The following is a 23,204-nucleotide window of genomic DNA, read 5'->3' as shown; positions in this document are numbered from 1 at the left end:
TGGTGGGATAACAAATGTATAAATCAGTTCGGCCAAATGTAAGATTTTTCTATGATCATCATGAATCACATCTTGCCGAATATGGCAGACTGCATCCAAATTAGAGGAATGGCTAATCGATGGGTTTGTCATATCTATTGGTGAATACAGAGGTTCTCAAACACCACCATTACAGTCCGGTTTTTAAGGATAGTCATGTTTGAGCTCAGCCTGCTCAGGTGACTTAATTAATACTCATTCAATTTGATTTAACCATCTGCACTCAGGCATAGATTTCCTTAAAACATGGACTCTGGGGTAGTAGATTTAATGAGGAAACCCCCCTGTAGTGCCCCAGCTGCTGTCCTCACCTTGACAGGTCTTCCCATCCTCCTTCAGGTTACGGCCTTCGGGGCACTTACAGTAGAAGCTGCCGATGGTATTACAGCACTGTACCTCACAGCCTCCATTGCCGTTCTCACATTCGTTAACATCTGAAATACAAATCAGTAATCACGTGGTCAGGGAACTGTATGTAAAAATGTGACATGCATGTATATACAAAGAGTAACATAAAAAAAAATGGATGGGGCACAAAAACAGAGTAAATATCACACAGTACTAAGAGGACCATAAAAGTATAGTATATGCCAACTGGGAATGGGATTGAAATCCCGACAGCGGCTGCCCGACAGAGGCAGATAAAGTACCCTAACCTCCCCTGTCCCTCCCCCTAATCCTAACCATCCCTTAGTGGTGCCTAACCCTAACCCCCCTTACAGCTCCCTAAACCTAACCCTCCCGGAGGGGGTGCCTAACCTCACACTGGGGGTGCCTAACCCTAATCCCCCCCCCAAACCTAACCCCACTAGACTCCCTAATCCTAGCCCTCCCCCTCGCAGCCAACGCTAAGCGTGCCCCGGACTTACCTTCCTTCGAGATGTCGTCCTCGGCGTTACGGCATTGGGATTATGATAGGCATCAGTATTTCGACACCTATCACAACTACCTAGCCGGCGTTCAACTGTCGGGATTGTGACCGGCAGCCTTGCGGCCGCCGATCACATGATTACATCGCGACTACTGTACACAATTCTTTGTATTGGGGTATGGTTACTGTATGTTAGCAGTGGCATAAGTGGCTGATGGCCCATACTGATGGACCATCCATGAGTAACTTGCAAGCAGTCAGCAGCCGATATGCTATACAGCAATAATAAAATAGATGGAACACAAAGGTATCCTGAACCAGATTTATCATAATACAAGGTTAATGCAGCCCATACACCAATTTCCTGATAATTGGTGAAATCCAACATGCTGGAAATCCGAATTCATCGGTTCCAATCATGTTTGAGTTGGAATCGGTGATCCCCATAATTGCCGATTTATTTTTACACAATCATCTGCAAAACACAGAACTGGCCTGATGGATTGTTGATGTTCGGGCCCCTTAACTCCTCCATTATTGGCACACTCACCCCTTCTGTGTATTGTCCTACATGCGGTGCACAGGGAGACACAGGGGTCAATTCAATCAGGAGCCAGTTTGAGAACGAGAGTTTGTTTCATGAAACTCTCATACATCTCGTGAATGCGCGCACACGAAAAATGCGAGATTCAATTAGAAATGACAATTTGCGGTAGTTGCGATGAGGCTGTCCGACTTTTTTTTTACAATATGCGACCTGAGGGAAGTGCATTAAAAAGCGTGTACAGGATCCCGGACCACAATACAGTTGCAGCACAGAGCCTGAATCACTAAGGATCGCTATTCTGCTTATACGCATGCAACGCAGTTGCTAATATCAGCGGGTGATATGTAAATGTTTGCATTCACATTGCGATCGCAGCCTGACATCAGGACGCCCACTTCCCCTTACTCACATCCGTATACTTGGCCAACATAGCGACACAATTGGTAACATTAGACAGTTAATGAAGCTCTGACCTTACTCAGGAATTGCTTACCTCAGCGCACGTTATGAGGCCTCAGGTGGCGTCTGGTATCGCAATGGATAATTTATGCACGCACCTGCAACACCATCCTAACGCACTGGCACGCCTGCGTTTGTCCGACCACCCCCCCGGTCACCGCCCACAAACGGCACTTCCTGTCAATCACTCTGCCATGGGTCTGCGTATCCTCTGCGCTCGCTGTACGGATCGCAGTGAGTAGTTCGTGCATGTGCATTGCAATGCATACGCAGTACGCAACAATCGACTGATTGCGTGTGTATAAGCAACTGTGGGGGTCATTTAGACCCGCTCGCGAGCGCAGGACACTCGCAAGCGGGTCGATGTTCCCGCACTGCACATGTGAACAATGGAGGGAGCTCCGTCATGCGCCTGCGCGAGACCTGGCGAGCGACGGGCTCTCCATCGCTCCAGGTCTCGCACCAAAGGGGGCGTGCTGTCGATGTTGATTGACAGCACGCCCCCTTTGGTGGGCGTGCCTGCCAGACGGAGGCGTTCCCATGGGAACGCCTACCGTCTGAAGCCAGCCCCACTGACATCAGTAGTGATGTCAGTGGGAGTGATTTTGGCTCTGATAGAGCCAAAATCACTCCAGGGCTTGCGGCAGCGAGACCCTACCACAGGGTCTCCGTCGCAAGCCCGATGGTCGCGATGGTCTTGCCCAGCGCGACCATCATCATGGACGCTCGCATATGCTGTGGGTGGTCACCCACAGCTATGCGAGCGGCCAGGAGGCCGCTCCATTTTCATGGAGGAGGGCACTGATTCAGAGCGAGCGCTCTGGTCAGAGCGTTCGGCTCTGAATCAGGCCCTGTGTTCCTTACTGAATCAGGCCCTGAGATAGCAGGACCATATAGAAGGCTAATAGTGACATAAGGAAAGTACTGATATTTTAAGGTGTTAAATGACTGATTTTTGCACTTTTTATTACTGGTTGAAAAATGACAGCAAGCAAGAGCTATTCATCAAATTACAGACTTTCCAGCATTTTGGGTTACAGAAAAATGTCTGTACAGTAGTTTTTCAGTGTTTTATATAACTTTGTATAAAGTTGGAATAAAGGCCCTCATTCAGAGCCACTCGCTAGCGGCAGTACGCTCGTTCCGAGCGATGTTCGCACATCTGCGCATGCGTACGGATCGTTATACGCATGCGCGAACCAGTCAGTGCGGCCGAAATTCATGTGCTCGCAAAATAGCGAATGCCTGATAATTTGAGTGACAGGATGAGGCGTATGTGGGTGGTAACAGGGGAAGGTGCTTGAAAACGGGGAGTGGAAATCAGAACGCAGGCGTGCTTAAAGGTCAAAACGGGCGTTTTATGGGTATGCATATTTAAAACAGCAGCGTCATTGACCACGTCACTGGGTTTTTTTTAAGCCAGAACTGTTCGCAAAATTGTGGTAGCAAAAACCAACCACAAGAATAGCGAGCAGTTCATACGCTGGTCGATGTACTCGATTAATCTAATAAATACGGACATGACGTATGGTGCGAGCGGCCAGGGGGCGTTTTTAACAAATAAACGAGCGTATGTTTTGCTCGCTCGTTCAGACTTAGAGGTGTGAACAGACTGCAATTTGCGAACGGATCATTTGAATAGCCACCCCTTGTTTTTGAACGAACGACCGCAAATAGCGAACGGCTCTGAATCAGGCCCATAGGCCCTCATTCAGAGCCACTCGCTAGCGGCAGTACGCTCGTTCCGAGCGATGTTCGCACATCTGCGCATGCGTACGGATCGTTATACGTATGCGCGAACCAGTCAGTGCGGCCGAAATTCATGTGCTCGCAAAATAGCGAATGCCTGATAATTTGAGTGACAGGATGAGGCGTATGTGGGTGGTAACAGGGGAAGGTGCTTGAAAACGGGGAGTGGAAATCAGAACGCAGGCGTGCTTAAAGGTCAAAACGGGCGTTTTATGGGTGTGCATATTTAAAACAGCAGCGTCATTGACCACGTCACTGGGTTTTTTTTAAGCCAGAACTGTTCGCAAAATTGTGGTAGCAAAAACCAACCACAAGAATAGCGAGCAGTTCATACGCTGGTCGATGTACTCGATTAATCTAATAAATAGCGGACATGACGTATGGTGCGAGCGGCCAGGGGGCGTTTTTAACAAATAAACGAGCGTATGTTTTGCTCGCTCGTTCAGACTTAGAGGTGTGAACAGACTGCAATTTGCGAACGGATCATTTGAATAGCCACCCCTTGTTTTTGAACGAACGACCGCAAATAGCGAACGGCTCTGAATCAGGCCCAAAGACTTTTACCACTTATCTGCAAGTTCTAAAACCCCTCTCCCATCAATACAACACCTCCACATATATATCCCACTTAATTTACACCTCCACAGACCTGTCCCACATCATTTACACCTCCACATACCTGTCCCACATCATTTACACCTCCACATACCTGTCACACATCATTTACACCTCCCCATACCTGTCCCACATCATATACACCTCCCCATACCTGTCCCACATCATATACACCTCCCCATACCTGTCCCACATCATTAACACCTCCACGTACCTGTCCCACATTATTAAACCTCCCCATACCTGTCCCACATTATTACACCTCCCCATACCTGTCCCACATCATTTACACCTCCATAGACCTGTCCCACATCATTTACACCTCCACATACCTATCCCACATCATTTACACCTCCATATACCTGTCCTACATCATTTACACCTCCATGTACCTGTCCCACATAATTTACACCTCCACCTACCTGTCCCACATCATTTACACCTCCACATACCTATCCCACATCATTTACACCTCAACATACCTGTCCCACATAATTTACACCTCCACATACCTGTCCCACATAATTTACACCTCCACATATATCCCACATCATTTACACCTCCACATACCTGTCACACATCATTTACACCTCCACATATATATCCCACATAATTTACACCTACACATACCTGTCCCACATCATTTACACCTCCACATACCTGTCCTACATAATTTACACCTCCACAGACCTGTCCCAAATCATTACATCTCCACATACCTGTCCCCCATCATTACACCTCCACATACCTGTCCCCCATCATGTACACCTCCACATACCTGTGCCACATCATTTACACCTCCACATACCTGTCCCCATCATGTACACCTCCACATACCTGTCCCACATCAGTTACACCTCCACATACCTATCCCACATCATTAACACCTCCACATACCTGTCACACATCATTTACACCTCCACATACCTGTCACACATCATTTACACCTCCACATATATATCCCACATAATTTACACCTACACATACCTGTCCCACATCATTTACACCTCCACATACCTGTCCTACATCATTTACACCTCCACAGACCTGTCCCAAATCATTACATCTCCACATACCTGTCCCACATCATTTACACCTCCCCTTGCCTGTCCCACATCGTTTACACCTCCACATACCTGTCGCACATCATTTACACCTCCATATACCTATCCCACATCATTTACACCTCCACATACCTATCCCACATAATTTACACCTCCCCATACCTGTCCCACATCATTTACACCACCACAGACCTATTCCACATCATTTACACCTCCACATCCCTGTACCAGATCATTTACACCTCCACAGACCTGTCCCACATCATTTACACCTCCATATACCTGCCCCACATCATGTACACCTCCACATACCTATCCCACATCATTAACACCTCCACATACCTGTCCCACTTCATTTACACCTCCACATACCTGTCCCACATACACCTCCACATACCTGTCCCCCATCATTAACACCTCCACATACCTGTCCCACATCGTTTACATCTCCACATACCTGTCCCACATCATTTACACCTCCACATACCTGCCCTACATAATTTACATTTTTACATACCTGTCCCACATCATTTACATCTCTACATACCTGTCCCACATCATTTACACCTCCACATACCTGTCCCACATCATTTACACCTCCACATACCTGTCCCACATCATTTACACCTCCACAGACCTGTCACACATCATTTACACCTCCGCATACCTGTCCCACATCATTTACTCCTCCACATACCTGTCCCCCTTCATTACACCTGAATATACCTGTCCCCCATCATTACACCTCCACATACCTGTCCCACATCATTTACCCATTATTGAGCTTTTTAGAGAAATTCTCCTGAAAAACAACTTTATTGGCCAAACTATGCTATTTAAACCCCTCTAGGTGCATGATTTGGAGGGGTGTAACCAGAGGTTCTGCACTGTGTCCGGGCATTTTAACCTTAAAATAAAGATACCTTTTCACCTGAACAAAAAAAATGCGAATTTGCTCTGGAAAATCAATGAGAGTCTGGAATTATATTGCAAATGTAATTCACAGTGCAAGTTTGCAGTGAGAACGGCTCGCAGGACCCAACTCGCACCTAACTGACTTGAGCCCATAGAGCACATGGTCTGGCTGTCCAACACATCAGGTCATACTTCTCTACTCTCTAGTAACAGCCAGTAGGCTCCCTAAAGTTGGGTGGCACTTTGTAGCAGGGACGGGGCCCAATGATGTGATCATGCCCCTGCTCCACCCCTAATTCACATCATACCCCCCCCCACACCCTCCCCATGTCGTGGCACATCCCCCCCCCAACTGCTATGCCGACCTGACAATGCCGGCAAGTATGCATCAGGTTGCTACACAAACAGAGGCTGCCAAAATGTCTTGTAAAGGCAGAGGGGGAGGATATCACAGTGAAAACAGAGCACAGAGGGCCATTCCAAAGCCTCTCTGCTCACATCTTGTGCCACGTTGTTGTCATGATAGTCCATGACACTCAGGTTACTCAGCATGTCCAATGCAAGGCCAGAAATTCTGCGTCGGAAGCGTGTCAATCAAGCAGCTACATATAGGGCACTGCGACCGGGTCCGCGGCAACATCGTGGCACATGCGTACTGTGGCCCCGCCGCATGCACAAGCACAATCCTGAAACCATCGGCAATTTGCGACCAATTTGGAACTGCACCTGTGACTGAATCAGCCCCCTAGTTTCAGTGGCAACTCCTTATGCTTTGGATCCCTTCTGAGCCCTTCTCCTGCCTATCTCCTGTTGACCAGGCTCAGATTTAAAAACCAGAAACATATTTTGGTATAGCAAACTTGTAGCCCCAACATGTTTGCCAACATCCCATACATTAAGGCAGCAAGAAGACAAAAATACTCCAATGCTCAAACACGATGAAACGTAAAATCCCAAGAGCCCTTCTGCCATTATCTCCAGAACACGATGTGTCCGACACACGATTACTCTCTGCTTAAGTAAACAATTCCACTGGACTTTTTGGAATCATCTGTGGATCAAACTGTAGATCAGTATAAAAAAAAACTACGGATGGACAGGAGTAATAGATGACTTTCCATATCACCCAGCTGTTTAGAGGATGAAATTTAGAAACAATTCTGCAAGGAACATCTGGCCTGTCAAAAAACTTAAATCATTTGGCTTTCGGGCCCAGCACAGCGGAAGCAAGGTAACTTCAGACACAGGATGACTTCATGTGTTTGGACATAGCTTGGCTTCGGCAAGTGATCATTCCATCTATCCAGACATATCTTTGTGATGTGTCACAAGAATACAGTTTTGCCTCTACTGGTTGTGGTCCAGCTGCTACCCGCTTTTTCCAGTCTCTGCTGTGCAAATATTGTTGTGATTATGGATACTAGAAATAGAACGCTTAAGGAAAACAGAGGGATAGGAGGGGGTGATGGGGTAGAACTAAATAGCAAATGTTCCTTCTCTTACTTGGCACATCCATGGTTGTATCCCCCCATCTGACCCTCAATACCTAGAGTGCTTGTTGCCTTGAGCTTCCCACCCCTCTGAAGTCCCCCTGCTGGCAGTGGTGGGTATTGGTTGGGTGGACCACTGGTGAAGCTTTGGCAGTTCTCAGGATAAATGGATTCCATCTAGTCTGTAGACCCACACCCCCTAAGGGACCTGTTGGTTTGGGGTTACTGAGATAAACAGGTCCTTCTTCTTTAGAGAAGGTCCTGAAGTACGGCGTATCTCTTCTACAGATTTCTGCGCTTTTTCCCACTGTTCCCGCGATTTCACAGATAAAAAATAGGTATGCATTGACCCAATTGAATTGACTCAAATTAAAGTGAGATCTATTAATAAAAAATGTGCACTTTCCAGGCATTAGATCTTCATTGTGCCACAATTCACCAATTCCTATCTTCTTTTGGAGCCCTGGGGAATCCTTACTACAATGAAGAGGTTTTCTCCTCCCTGGCAGATTAACGCAGCCGACAAGGAGTTTCTGCAGGGTGCGCATAGAGCTTTGACCCAGAAAGGGACCTTGCGCAGCCTCTCCTGCTATGCCCTCCATCGATGGTAACACCATCTAAAGGTCTTGTTCTGTAAGAGAAGGTTAGATTTCCGAGTTTCTGCAGGGTGCGCATTGAGCTTTGACCCAGAAAGGGACCTTGCGCAGCCTCTCCTGCTACGCCCTCCATCGATGGTAACACCATCTAAAGGTCTTGTTCTGTAAGAGAAGGTTAGATTTCCGAGTTTCTGCAGGGTGCGCATTGAGCTTTGACCCAGAAAGGGACCTTGCACAGCCTCTCCTGCTATGCCCTCCATCGATGGTAACACCATCTAAAGGTCTTGTTCTGTAAGAGAAGGTTAGATTTCCATCGCTTGTATTGAATTGTATTGTGTGTCACCAAGGGCCTGATATACAGATGGATGCAAAACTATTGCACCTAAAAATATAACTGTGTAAAATCTGTTGCTCAACTTGCGCCCAGGCTTTGGGTTACGTCTTGCACTTTTAACCCCTTGTTTTTGGAGAAGTGGACATTCATTTGTACAGTAGCCAAATCAACCATAACCCCAATCGCCAGATAGGTTGACAGTTTGGCCGAATGGCCAACCCGTCGATCTAGTGAGTACCCAGCTTTACATAGAAGAAAATAATAGTGTCACTTTTGAAGTTTGCTAGGCTGGAAAGCTTTATCTTGATATAGCTATTAGACAAATGTCCGATGACTATTTTCTGTGTGACTTCATCTTTCTGATGGCCACTGAAAAGCTGTTGGCGGCACTTAGCTAAAACGCCATTAACTTCCTCCATCTACATTTTAACAACCTGTGAGCAGTTCAGCTGATGAATAAAACTTTGACCACTACTCGGATTAAGTGTCCGTCTCATTACTTTCCCCCAAAAGAATAAAGCCATAAAGTCATTTTGACGTGGTTATGTGATGGAGATAATTATTGCAGGGTTGGCAAGTGTTCATTCATGAGAACGTACGTGTGCCCCTTTAGTGACCTGCACACATTTAATTCCTCTGAGAATGTCTTTTATTAAACCCAGGCACGCTAATATCTCGTAATGAGTCCATTTCATTGATGGATAGACACATCTAATTAACACATTATACATATAGAATAACACCGAAGTCTGTTATCTAGTTTATTAAAACAAAAAAAAACAAAAACACACAAGCCATTGGAGTTTGTTTCAAGGAAGTAGGGAAAAGTTTTTGTTTGAATTTTTTTTTTTACGTTGAATCCTGGTCTTGTTGGCTCTTGGTAGATTAGTTTTACCTCTAAATTTAGACCACAACTACACCAACCATTTTTTCATAGGTTTAATGAGGCTGAAATATGCACAGAAGGTAAGTTGTTGTCCCTGCTGCAAGCCATAATCTAAGTCATGGTTGTCTGCCCCTTTTTGTTTCTGTAAGACTCCGTTATATCAACTGCAAAGGTCAGTCTTCTCCTGTACTCAACTCTCACAGCGGCCTTCAGGGCAAGATGGGGAATGTAACGCCATCAGCAGGGGCATATCTATAATGGGTGCAGGGTGTGCGATGCACATAGGTCCCTGGGTCCAGAGGGGCCACACCGCACACTCTGCACCCATATTATCTAATCTTTACCTCTCAGGAGTCCCGTGTTGGCAGTGGTAGCTCAGTGGGCGGTATGGGCGGTGCACAGTGGGCGGTATGGGCAGTGCACAGTGGGCGGTATGGGCGGTGCACAGTGGGCGGTATGGGAGGTGCACAGTGGGCGGTATGGGTATGGGCACCGCAAACCCTGCATGCGCAGTGGACTCTGGCCCAGCGCCAGTAAGAGTCACATTCGCAACCGGTTAGATAGGAGGGGGCCAGGACAAAGACTGCTCATGCCCATCATTCTCTTAATGTGCCCCTGACCTTCACCCTTTATTATTAGGCTCAAAATATGCCCCTAAATATTTTATTATACAAAATTCTTTTAGTGCTGCATTTAGGTTTCCTCTATCATGTCACAGCACGGGCATGTACATATGTGTCATATATGTGTGTGTATATATAGGGGCAAGCAGTAGGTATATGTGTATATATAGGGGAAAGTGTGTGTAAGCAGTGGGTATATAAACTATATATTAGAGATGAGCGGTTCGGATTCTGTGGAATCCGAACCGCTCCGAACATTGGGGATCCGAGTCCACCCGAACCCTGTTCGGGTGTTCACCGCCTGACTCGGATCCCCGTTCGGGGCCGAACGGCGGCCGCCTGATGTCGGATTCTCATTAGAGAATCCGACATCAGGGCTCCTATTGTGTAGGGCAGAGCTCTGCCCAACACAGACACAAACACACAGCCGCCAGCGGCAGCTGTGTGTTTGTTACAGCAGCCAATGAGAGTCACACAGACTCTCATTGGCTGCTGCACGGAGGGAGCCGGCTGGAGCTCACACATGAGCTCCGTCTTCCGGCTCCCTCCTCAGCGTGTGACAGCAGAGCGGACGGCGCGGGAGCGGGGATACAGGTAAGTTAATTATTTTTATTTTTTTACTTGTGCAAGGGCCGGGGGCGCTACTGGGGGGGGTCTGATACTGGGGGGGTCTGCTACTGGGGGTGCGGGGGGGCCATACTACTGGGGGGGGGTCTGCTACTGGGGGGGCTATACTACTGGGGGGGGTCTGCTACTGGGGGGGCTATACTACTGGGGGGTCTGCTACTGGGGGGGCTATACTACTGGGGGCGTCTGCTACTGGGGGGGCCATACTACTGAGGGGCCTGCTACTGGGGGGCTCTGCTACTGGGGGGGGGCATACTACTGAGGGGCCTGCTACTGGGGGGGCCATACTACTGGGGGGGCTTACTACTACTGGGGGGGCCTGCTACTGGGGCAGCCTACTACAGGGGGGGGCCATACTACAGGGGGGGCTACTACTGGGGCAGCCTACTACTGGGGGGGGCCTGCTACTGGGGCAGCCTACTACTGGGGGGGCCATACTACTGGGGGGAATACTACTGGGTGGCATGCTAATGGGGGGCATACTACTGGGGGGGCCTGCTAATGGGGGGCATACTACTGGGGGGGGGCTGCTAATGGGGGGCATACTACTGGGTGGCATGCTAATGGGGGGCATACTACTGGGGGGGTCTGCTAATGGGGGGCATACTACTGGGGGGCATTCTACTGGGGGCACTGCATAGTGGACCCTACTACTAAGGGGACTGCATAGCGGGCACCACTGCTGGGGGCATTGTGTAAGGGACACCGCTACTGTGGGCATTGTGTAAAAGGGGCACTACTGTGGGCATTGTGTAAAAGGGTCACTACTGTGGGCATTGTGTAAAAGGGGCACTACTGTGTGTCGTAACATAAATAAGAGACACTACTTTATGGTGTAATTTGAATCAGGCCCTATGTGCGGTGTAATGTGATTAAGATTGTGCACTGTGACTCCTAGGGCCGTAGCCCACTTTGTAAACAACTACTGTGATTCTGCTGGCCGTACCCCACTGGGTGGGTGCACTACTTTTAATTTCTGCCACTGCTGTGTGGCAATGTGTCATAAATGTGCTTTATACTGTGGTGTCTGTGTCGTTGTGCCGCTGCTTTGTCGCTTAGTAACCAGTCAGCTCACTGCAACCTTTTTCCAATAATGTTGAAAACAATATTATAAGCTGTGATATGGTCTAAATTAGGGGTGTGCACCGGCCACTTTTCGTGTTTTGGTTTTGGATCTGGATCTTTCTTCGTGTTTTGGATCTGGATTGGTTTTGCCAAAACCACCCTTCCGTGTTTTGGGTTCTGGGTTTTGTGTTTTGGATCTGTATTTTTTTGAAAAAAAGCATAAAAACAGCTTAAATCACAGAATTTGTAGGTTTTTCTGCTCCTATGCGATTATTAACCTCAATAACCTTAATTTCCACTCATTTCCAGTCTATTCTGAACACCTCACAATAGTGTTTTTATGTCCAAAAGGTTGCACCGAGGTAGCTGGATGACTATGCTAAGCGACACGAGTGGGCGGCACAAACACGTGACCCATCTAGGCGTGATACTGCAGTGGCAGACAGGATGGCAGTTTGAAAAACTAGGCCCCAAACTGTACATAATGCAAAGAAAAAAAAGAAGAGGTGCAAGATGGAATTGTCCTTGGGCCCTCCCACCCACCCTTATGTTGTATAAACAGGACATGCACACTTTAACAAACCAATCATTTCAGCGCCAGGGTCTGCCACACAACTGTGGCTGAAATGATTGGTTCGTTTGGGCCCCCACAAAACAAGCTGGCAATTAATCTGTCCCTGCACAAATTGGCTCTACGGAGGCAAGATGTCATCCTCATCCTCCTCATCCACCGATTCCTCACCCTCTTCAGTGTGTACATCCTCATCCTCACAAAGTATTAACTCGTCCCCACTTGAATCCACCACCACAGGTCCCTCTGTACGTTCTGGAGGCTGGTCTCCCTGGAAGAGCTGATAATTCATTTTGATGAACATCATCTTCTCCACATTCTGTGGAAGCAACCTCCTACGCCTTTCGCTGACAAGGTTCCCGGCTGCACTAAACACTCTTTCGGAGTACACACTGGAGGGGGGGCAACTCAGGTAAAATAGAGCCAGTTTGTACAGGGGCCTCCAAATTGCCTCTTTTTCCTGCCAGTACAGGTATGGACTGTCTGACATGCCTACTTGGATGCTGTCACCGATGTAATCCTCCACCATTCTGTCAATGGTGACAGTATCATATGCAGTGACAGTAGACATGTCAGAAATTGTTGCCAAGTCCTTCAGTCCGGACCAGATGTCCAAACTTGGTCCTGCCTGCCCTGCATCACCGCCAGCGGGTTGCTTAGGATACCTAAGTTTTTTCCTGGCAGCCCCAGTTGCGGGAGAAAATGAAGAAGGAGCTGTTGACGTGTCACGTTCTGCTTCAGCTGACAGTGTGTTCACCAGCAGGTCTTTGCACCTCTGCAGGCTTGTGTCGGCCGGAAAGAGAGACACCACATAGGCTTTAAACCTAGGATCGAGCACGGTGGCCAAAATGTAGTGGTCTGATTTCAACAGATTGACCACCCTGGAATCCTGGCAAAGCGAATGAAGGGCTTCATCCACAAGTCCCACATGCCGAGCGGAATCGCTCCGTCTTAGCTCCTCCTTCACTTTCTCCAGCTGCTTCTGCAAAAGCCTGATGAGGGGAATGACCTGACTCAAGCTGGCAGTGTCTGAACTGACTTCACGTGTGGCAAGTTCGAAGGGCTGGAGAACCTTGCACAACACGGAAATCATTCTCCACTGTGCTTGAGTCAGGTGCATACCCCCTCCTTTGCCTATGTCATAGGTGGATGTATAGGCTTGAATGGCCTTTTGCTGCTCCTCCATCCTCTGAAGCATATAGAGGGTTGAGTTCCACCGCGTCACAACCTCTTGCTTCAGGTGATGGCGGGGCAGGTTCAAGAGTGTTTGCTGGCGCTCCAGTCTTCGGCACGCAGTCGCTGAATGGTGAAAGTGGCCAGAAATTTTTCGGACCACCCAAAGCGTCTCCTGCACGCCCCTGTCGCTTTTCAGAAAATTCTGCACCACCAAGTTTATTGTGTGAGCAAAACATGGGACGTGCTGGAATTTGCCCAGATGTAATGCCCGCACAATATTGGTGGCGTTGTCAGATATCACAAATCCCCAGGAGAGTCTAAGTGGGGTAAGCCACTGGGCGATGATTTCCCTCAGTTTCTCTAAGAGGTTGTCAGCGGTGTGCCTCTTACTGAAACCGGTGATACACAGCGTAGCCTGTCTTGGAACGAGCTGGCGTTTCTGAGATGCTGCGACTGGTGACGCTGCTGCTGTTGCTGCGTAAGGTGATGCATCTACCCAGTGGGCTGTCACAGTCATATAGTCCTTAGTCTGCCCTGTTCCACTTGTCCACATGTCCGTGGTTAAGTGGACATTGGGTACAACGGCATTTTTCAGGACACTGAGAACACTTTTTCTGACGTTTCTGTACAGTCTCGGTATCGCCTGCCTAGTGAAGTGGAATCTAGACGGGATTTGGAACCGGGGACACACTACCTCCATCAATTGTCTAAATCCCACTGCACTAATGGCGGATACTGGACGCACGTCTAACACCAACATAGCAGTCAAGGCCTCAGTTATACGTTTTGCTTCAGGATGACTGCTGTCGTACTTCATCCTCCTCGCTAAGGACTGTTGGAGGGTCAATTGTTTAGTAAAAGTAGTGGTGTTCCTACTTCCTCTCTGGGATGATGAACGACTCCCAGCAGCAGCAACAGCAGCAGCGGCAGCAGGAGGCATAGCAATGCAGGATCCTCCGGAGGAATCCCGGATAGGAGAGTCAGTCATGCCAGTGACATGGCCTGCAGGACTACTTCCGATCCTGACTAAGGAGGAAATTGACGAGGAGGGAGTTGACGGTGTGGTTTGCAGGCGCTTGGATACAACAGGACAACGGGATTTAGGTGTCCCTGGACTGCTTACGGTCTTAGCCAAAGTTTCTGAACTTGACAGTAACTTATTATGAACGCGCTGCAGGTGCCGTATAAGGGAGGATGTTCCTAGGTGGTTAACGTCCCTACCCCTACTTATTCCACCTTTACATAAGGTACATATGGCAAGACAGTTTGTTGTCCGGATTTGGATAGAAATATTGCCAGACCAAAGAGGTGGAATGTTTGGTCTTCTGCCCAGGCATGACCGTGATGGGCTTTTTCATCCCACGGACAACAACTGTCTCCCCCGGAGCCTGATTTAAACAAACCACATCACCATCAGAATCCTCCTCGCCAACTTCCTCCTCAGCGCCAGCTACACCAGTATCCTCATCCTGTTGTACTTCAACAGTGACATCTTCAATTTGCATATCAGCAAGTGGACTGTGGGTGCTCCTTTCAGCACTTGCAGGGGGCGTGCAAATGGTGGAAAGAGCCACCTCTTCCCGTCCAGTGCTGGGAAGGTCAGGCATCGCAACCGCCACCACACTTGGACTCTCCTTGGGGATTTGTGATATCTTCTTAGAACGCACAGTTCTTCGCTGTGCTTTTGCCAGCTTAACTCGTTTGATTTTTTTAGTGGGAGGAGGGCTTCCATCGTCATGTGAAGCTGAACCACTAGTCATGAACATAGGGAAAGACCTTAGCCGTTCCTTGCCACTCCGTGTCATAAATGGCATATTGGCAAGTTTACGTTTCTCTTCAGATGATTTAAATGTTTTTTTTAAGGTCATTTTCCTGAACTTTGTCATTTGGGATTGTATGTGGCTTCTACTATGACATTGGGCATCGGCCTTGGCAGACGACGTTGATGGCATGTTATCGTCTATGTCATGACTAGTGGCAGCAGCTTCAGCACTAAGAGGAAGTGGTTCTTGATCTTTCTCTATTTTATTTTTATCAGAGAAAGTTTGGTCCTCCATTTATGTTGTATCGATTTGATATTTACGTGTGGCTAAGGCGCACACAAACACAGAAAATATTTTTTTATTTTTGCTGGAGAGTAGTGCACTTTGTGGGTTACACCACCCTTTAAGAAATGAGCCAGCCGGCTCTTTACTTATGGGTCACAGGCGCACGCTTGGCGCTGCTCCTTTGTTGATGCACGTGCGGCTACTGCGCACGCAATTCACAAACACAGAAAATATATATTTTTTTGGTTTGGAGTGTACTTTGGGGGTTACAGCACCCTTTAACGGTCAAGCCAGCTGGCCCTTTACTTATGACACAGACGCACGCTTGGCACTTCTTTGTTGATGCACGTGCGGCTACTGCGCACACAATTCACAAACACAGAAAAAATATTTTGTTATTTGGTTTGGAGTGTACTTTGGGGGTTACAACACCCTTTAACGGTCAAGCCAGCCGGCCCTTTACTTATGACACAGGCGCAAGCTTGGCACTACTTTGTTGATGCACGTGCGGCTACTGCGCACACAATTCACAAACACAGAAAAAATATTTTGTTATTTGGTTTGGACTGGAGTGTACTTTGGGGGTTACAGCACCCTTTAATGGTCAAGCCAGCCGGCCCTTTACTTATGACACAGGCGCACGCTTGGCACTACTTTGTTGACGCACGTGCGGCTACTGCGCACACAATTCACAAACACACAAAAAATATTATTTTTTTAGCACTTGGGGGGAGCACCCCTGATGGACAGAGCACCCCCTGGACAACACTACAGCACCCCTTTAGGACTGGGACACTGGACAGGACTTTGGAGTGGACACAGCCCCTATGGAGAACTGACTGCACAACACAGTCCAGCCAGCCCCTATGGACTTTGAAGTAGTGGACACAGCCCCTATTAACAACAGCAGCACAGCACAACACAGCCAGCCCCTATGGACTTTGAAGTAGTGGACAACAGCAGCACAGCGCAGCACAGCACAGCACAACACTACTCTGCACTACACTACACTACACTACACAGCCCAGCCAGCCCTAACTCCCACCCTCCCTCTTCACTGTCCACAGCCGAGTGAGAAAATGGCGCCGACGCGGGTACCTTATATAGGATCCAAAACCCGCGAGACCCAGAAGGTGGGATGATGACGTTTTGCCTCGATTTCAGATCAGAGTCAGGCGGGAAAAGTCGAGCCTGACTCGGATCTGACTTGGATCGGGGGGGCTCGGGGGGGTTCGGATTTCAGAAATCCGAACCCGCTCACCCTTAGTCTAAATTGACTGGAAATTAATGTTATTGAGGTTAATAATACTCTAGGAAGAAAAAAAAGACCAATTTATGTGATTTTAGCTTTTTTTGTCAATTTTTGTAAAAAAAACCAAATCCAAAGCCAGTCACCGCAGTTTGGCAAATCCAAATCCGGACGACGAATTAGAACCAAATCCAAATCCGGCAAAAATGGTCCGGCGCACATCCCTAGTATGTATATATATATATATATATATATATATATACATACACACACACACACACACACATGTATGTAATGTATATGTGTATATAGGGGAAAGTCTTTCCAACAAACAGGCTTCTTGTTGGCTGATTTGAACACTGTTTGCTGCACTACAATCCCCAGCATAATGTTACTACTAAACCTGGTTCTAAATCAGTGGTTCCCAAACGGTGCGCCATGTTACCCTGGGGTGCCTCGGGACACTTGCAGGGGTGCCTCAGATTGGTGGACCAGCATCAAATCAAATTATTTATGGTCAATGTAATATAAATAAGTGGATAAACAGAAGTGAAAACCTGTCACTCATCACATAACTGACCCTAAGCACAATTGACTTAATACTTTTTATTTTGAAAAATTTCTCATTAACAAACTTTTGGCCTAGGGGTGCCTTGAAATCAATGTTGATACTTTAGGGTGCCGTGATTCAAAAAAGTTTGGGAACCACGGCCCTAAATACTTACTTTCAATATATATTAACTTCTACAATGGGCTCCATTCAATTCAACGCAAATTGAAGAGCGCCGGGAATAAGCTCCCGAAGCTATTCAATTCTGTGCGCTGTTAGGTCGGGAAATGTCCGTTCTCCCGCCCCTCGCGCCTTAAACAGTATGTTTAGTCGCGACAACGGGCATTCTCCGACCAAACTTCCCAGCACAATGCTGTTTCCGCTGCGCAAAGAGCAGAAAACAGCACCGCGCCTGTACTTTTGCCAGATTTCTGCTCGCATCCCAGGAGGGATGCAAGGAGAAATCCTTAGTCGGGCTTAGCAGCGCGCTGAATTGAATAGCTTAGGGAGCTCATTCCAGGCGCTATGCAATTTGCATTGAATTGAATCGAGCCCAAGGTCCCGAGAACAAGAATAGATTGTGAGAGTAAGAACTGCCTCCAGCATACAGAGGAATTGCACTATGCAGACGGCCAATAATGAAAATAAGAATATTTACAGCAACAAAAGCTTTCAGGTATAAATCTCTAATACCTGAGACAGTCCCTGGAAAATAGGGACAGTTGTCCACTATGCTCTATATTAGTATATAGCAGAGCCTCAGGTCTGATATTAGCAGATGTCTCACCTGCAGGCTACAAGCGCCACCTACTGGCAGTCCTTCAGCCTCTACGCATCCTCTTAGTAGTGGAGCCCAGGTTTCCTGACAGGAAAATTCACCCACTATATTTTATAGGTCTTACACCCTTTAGATAAGTTGCCAATTGCCCCCATCTTCCATGGATAATTGTCCCAGGATTTGAAGCTTTGACCTTGGAAATTTGGCACTTAATGGACACAAGCCCTTTTCATGTGCTTTATACTGAACGGTAATAAAACAAAGAATAACAGAATGTGCACAGCAGCACAGAATATTTCAGGAGATGAATGAGCTTATTTTAATATAAACATCTCTCTCTCTCTTCTATTCATTCATTCTGCATCAAGGTAATCAAAAATGCAAGAATGAATCTGCAAGTGACATATTCCAACCTGCCAAATCATCAAGTGTGTTTTTTTTTCACACATAATTGAAAGATTGCTGAGCGGTAATTGCACGACTGGTAATTACAGCCAAATTCAGCAATTCCATACCTTAAACTGTAATCCTGCCATTTAAGGTTTCTACACCAGCTGTAACTATGGCAACGCACAGTACACAATTTGTCAAAGACAAAGGTGCTAAAATGTATAAATTCTTACTGACAAAAGGGATCAATCTATTCATGATCCCTTATATTCTACAACAGCTCTAAAACAAGAAAACAAAGAGCTGTTTTCTTGTATACTACTGTACTTTGTATACTAATGTACTTTCTATACTACTGTACTTTCTATACTAGTGTACTTTGTATACTAATGTACTTTCTATACTAATGTACTTTCTATACTAGTGTACTTTGTATACTACTGTACTTTGTATACTAATGTACTAGTTTCTATACTACTGTACTTTGTATACTAGTGTACTTTGTATACTAGTGTACTTTGTATACTAATGTACTTTGTATACTAATGTACTTTCTATACTAATGTACTTTGTATACTACTGTACTTTGTATACTAGTGTACTTTGTATACTACTGTACTTTGTATACTACTGTACTTTGTATACTAATGTACTAGTTTGTATACTAATGTACTTTCTATACTACTGTACTTTCTATACTACTGTACTTTCTATACTAATGTACTTTCTATACTACTGTACTTTCTATACTAGTGTACTTTGTATACTAATGTACTTTCTATACTACTGTACTTTCTATACTAGTGTACTTTGTATACTACTGTACTTTGTATACTAATGTACTAGTTTGTATACTACTGTACTTTGTATACTAATGTACTAGTTTGTATACTACTGTACTTTGTATACTAATGTACTAGTTTGTATACTACTGTACTTTGTATACTAATGTACTAGTTTGTATACTACTGTACTTTGTATACTAATGTACTAGTTTGTATACTACTGTACTTTGTCTGGACCCTGAGCCAAGAGCTTGTCACCTTCCATAAACATACCAGATACTGAAAGCAAAGGTTCACATACTTTTGACACTCACAGATATGTGATATTGGATCATTTTCTTAAAAAAAAAAAAATGAGCACGTCTAATTATTTTGTCTCATTTGTTTGATATTTGGTTCTCTTTAACTACTAAGGTAGTTTTAGGCCAAATTTCAGCAGAAATATAAAGAAAATTCTGAAGTGTTCACAAACTTTCAAGCACCACTGTACATGTGAGATAAGTATTATATAATGATAATAATAATAATAAAAAATATATATATATAATTAAAGAAGACTCATCAACAGCACAGAGTGGAGGCAAGTGCTTAGCAGGCCAAACTGATAATGAGACTATTAATCCACTGGGAACTAGTAATATCACTGAGATATTACATGTAATATTATAGTATTGTGCTCCTACAGAATATAACCCAGATTCCTATTGTGGCTAAATATAGTAGAGGCACAAATTTTGAGGGTGAAAGTAATATTTATCATAACCTATCAATTCCCTTAAGTACAAAAACTAAAAATGCCTATATAAAAAAAAAAAATTTTTTATTTTATCCAATATTATAATAGTATACAAATCAGTTACACATTTTTTTTTTTGCATTCCCTGTTTGAGTTCAAAATTGATGTAGTTCTGCCAACAATCCACTAGAGGGCACAAGCAGTAAGAATGCGTTGCATTATGGAGGTTGGATAGCAACCAACATATACTGTACAGTATGTGAAATCAGCATTACATACTAAATACCCCTTATGTCAGCCTGCATTGCTGCGTTTTAGACATATGCCATGAATCATGGGAGATTTCAATTTCTGCAATCAAAACTGTGAAAGGCCTTGATCCTTTCCAAGTTTAGCACTAGCCAAAATACCCTTTTAGCTGTGACACTGAGCTCGCATACTGCTTTCTGCAGATAGGTTTCCTAAAACAGGCCTAGGGATTTATTCCAAGACTGCAGTGTATAATCCTGGTCCCTCTGCGCCATACATTTAAGACTTACCTAGGCACAGACATCTATTTTCTATTTCTTAAAAAATGTTCTAGGATTTATCCCCCAGTTTCTACAACTGTACCTGGCAGTTTCTTTAAAAGATAATTATTTTATTTTACTAAAACAAATAGCCTCATTTAAGCATTGGGAGGCCTATCAGGAGCATAACTATTTGTATCATCATGTTTTTAATGTGTTCCAAAATAAAAATAAAAAGCTTTTTATTTAAACATTTATATGTATCACTGCGGACAGAGGGCCTGATTCAAAGATGGCCACTAGTGCGATTGCATTTGTGATTTCGTACGCAACGCAGCTGCAAAATATGCTAATTGTTCTAAAGATCACCACTGCTGCCTTTGTACGCGCGTATGACGTCGCTTACCTGCATAAATATCGGTAACATTGACGCACATAGAGCGGCCATCTTGCCCTTGCGGGTTGACCAGCCGCAGACTCGGCAGCTCCCCTGACACGCAGAGGGTTCTCATGCTGCGTAGGAGATTGCAAAGCGCTTATTTATGCATGACCATGTAACGGAGTTCAAACGGTCAGATACGCCTGCGTTTTCATGGCAACTCTCTGCCCCGTTACAACCCCCAAACGCTGACTATGTAATCGCTGCGCACGTGCCGTGTGACTTATACGCATGTGCGATAGCAAACAATCGTTTGATCTGCATCCGTTGTGTTCAGGATTGAATTAAGCCCATAGCTTTATTGTGTATTCTGCATAACAGGGTTCTCAAAAGAACGGCCCAGTTTGACCTTAAGAATCAAGAACTTGAACATTATTTTTATGAAAGTTATACTCCAAACTTCCTGACTGGTCGTCGACCAGTACACTGCTAACGCAGCTCCCGCCTAGGCTACTTACCTCACATAGGGGTCTAATTACTAAGCAGTGTTAGGAGACAGAGTGAAAAGTGATAAGGTGCCAGCCAATCAGCTCCCAACTGTCATCTTTCAAACACAGCCTGTGAGATGGCAGTTGGGAGCTGATTGGCTGGCACCTTATCACTTTCTTATTACTTTTCACTGTCTCCTAACACTGCTTAGTAAATAGACCCCATAATGGCCTCTACCCCCATCCACAATGCCCAATAACCGGATTCTCCAGTCTGGATCTACCACAGCTTCTGCCATCATCTCATATCCTGGCATCTGATGCCCCGAGCTGGCACAAAGCACGGACTTTGTCAATGTCTGACACCCATCTCCCACTAACCTGCCTCCAGCGTGTTATTGGGACCCCACCAATTCAATGTTTAAATGTTCAGTAAAAGTTGTAGTAGGGCGTTTAGGGATAAAAGCCTTTTGATCTAGAAACCATATGGTAAAAGTTGAAGAAACTCCATCGTATGGGCTGGGAATATTTCTGGGTTGTTTGTAACATAATGTTCTGTATGTAGCAAGACCATGGCACTGACAGTGTATACATTTCTGGCAGAACAATCTAGATACAATTTGGATTCAATTAGATGTTTTCACATGCAGTTGGCAGGTGCATAGGGAAGACTGCACACAGCCAGTGTGGAGGGAAAAGCCGGCTGTGACCTTCATGCATTTATATCTGAAGGCTGTACACAAAAGTGATGTCGCATGTACTGGGCCAGGTACATGTAAATGATAGGATAGAGTTTTCAGATGATAGAATATTGTGAGAGCACTGTGCAGTGTGCAAGCTGATATCCCCTTCTCTATGTAACAGTTACAGGGAGCTGATCGCTTAGGTCAAAGAGGAAGAAATGGGATACCAGCTAAAGCCATCCCTAGGGGGCCGTAGTCCCCCAGTTACACCACCTTTGAAGACCTCTTTGGCACTTCCCTCCTGAAGTCCATCTGTTTGAGCCCTAATGCACCTCCGTGAGGCCTCGCAATATGAATTTGGGAAATGCAAAGATAATAGAGACAGAAAATAAAGGTTAGCAATGTAGGACAGAGCAAAGACTGGATAGACAATGCGCAAGACTGATCTGAGGGGGTCTATGTACTAAGCCTTGGATGGAAACAAAGTGAACGAAGATAAAGTACCAGCCAATCAGCTCCTAACTGCAGATATGGCTGTGTTTGAAAAATAATAGGAGCTGGTTGGTTGGTACTTTATCCCTGCCCACTTTCTCTCCATCCAAGGCTTAGTAAATAGACTCCATAGACCCCTAAGTGCTTTCATCAAACATTAAGGGCACATTGCATTAAACTCAACCAATCCATTGGCATTTAAGCATCTTGTACATGGGTCTTCAACCTTTGGCCCTCCAGCTGCTGTGGAACTACAGATCATAGGATTCCACAGCAGCTGGAGGGCCAAAGGTTGAAGACCCCTGATCTAGTACAACATCCACAATAGAAGCCAGTGTCCACACTTGTGGAATAGGGATAAAATAAACCCACACTGATCCGGCCACTTTGGGATGAAAGTCGCCCCTTTCGGAGTCTCCCATTCTGGACTGTCCCTCCAAATCAGGCCAGTTGGTAAGTATGAGTGACTGATTACTATGGTTTAATGTAC

At 45.8% G+C, this 23,204-nt stretch overlaps 1 protein-coding gene across 2 annotated transcripts in view; it reads right to left on the bottom strand.

Annotated features, from left to right (window-relative positions):
* Positions 1 to 23,204, bottom strand: part of MEGF6 (multiple EGF like domains 6) — a 433,964-nt gene that overhangs the window by 144,478 nt on the left and 266,282 nt on the right. For both annotated transcript variants that reach the window (XM_088452600.1, XM_088452601.1), the window contains exon 5: positions 351 to 473. In XM_088452600.1, the coding sequence (XP_088308726.1) occupies positions 351 to 473 (123 nt within the window). The remainder of the gene's footprint in view (positions 1 to 350; positions 474 to 23,204) is intronic.

The sequence above is a fragment of the Taudactylus pleione genome, unplaced genomic scaffold (genome assembly GCF_031769625.1).
Source record: "Taudactylus pleione unplaced genomic scaffold, aTauple2 ptg000554l, whole genome shotgun sequence".
In the NCBI taxonomy this organism is placed as follows: Eukaryota; Metazoa; Chordata; class Amphibia; order Anura; family Myobatrachidae; genus Taudactylus; species Taudactylus pleione.
Note: the sequence above shows the minus strand (reverse complement) of the source record. Positions and strands in the feature narration are given on the sequence as shown.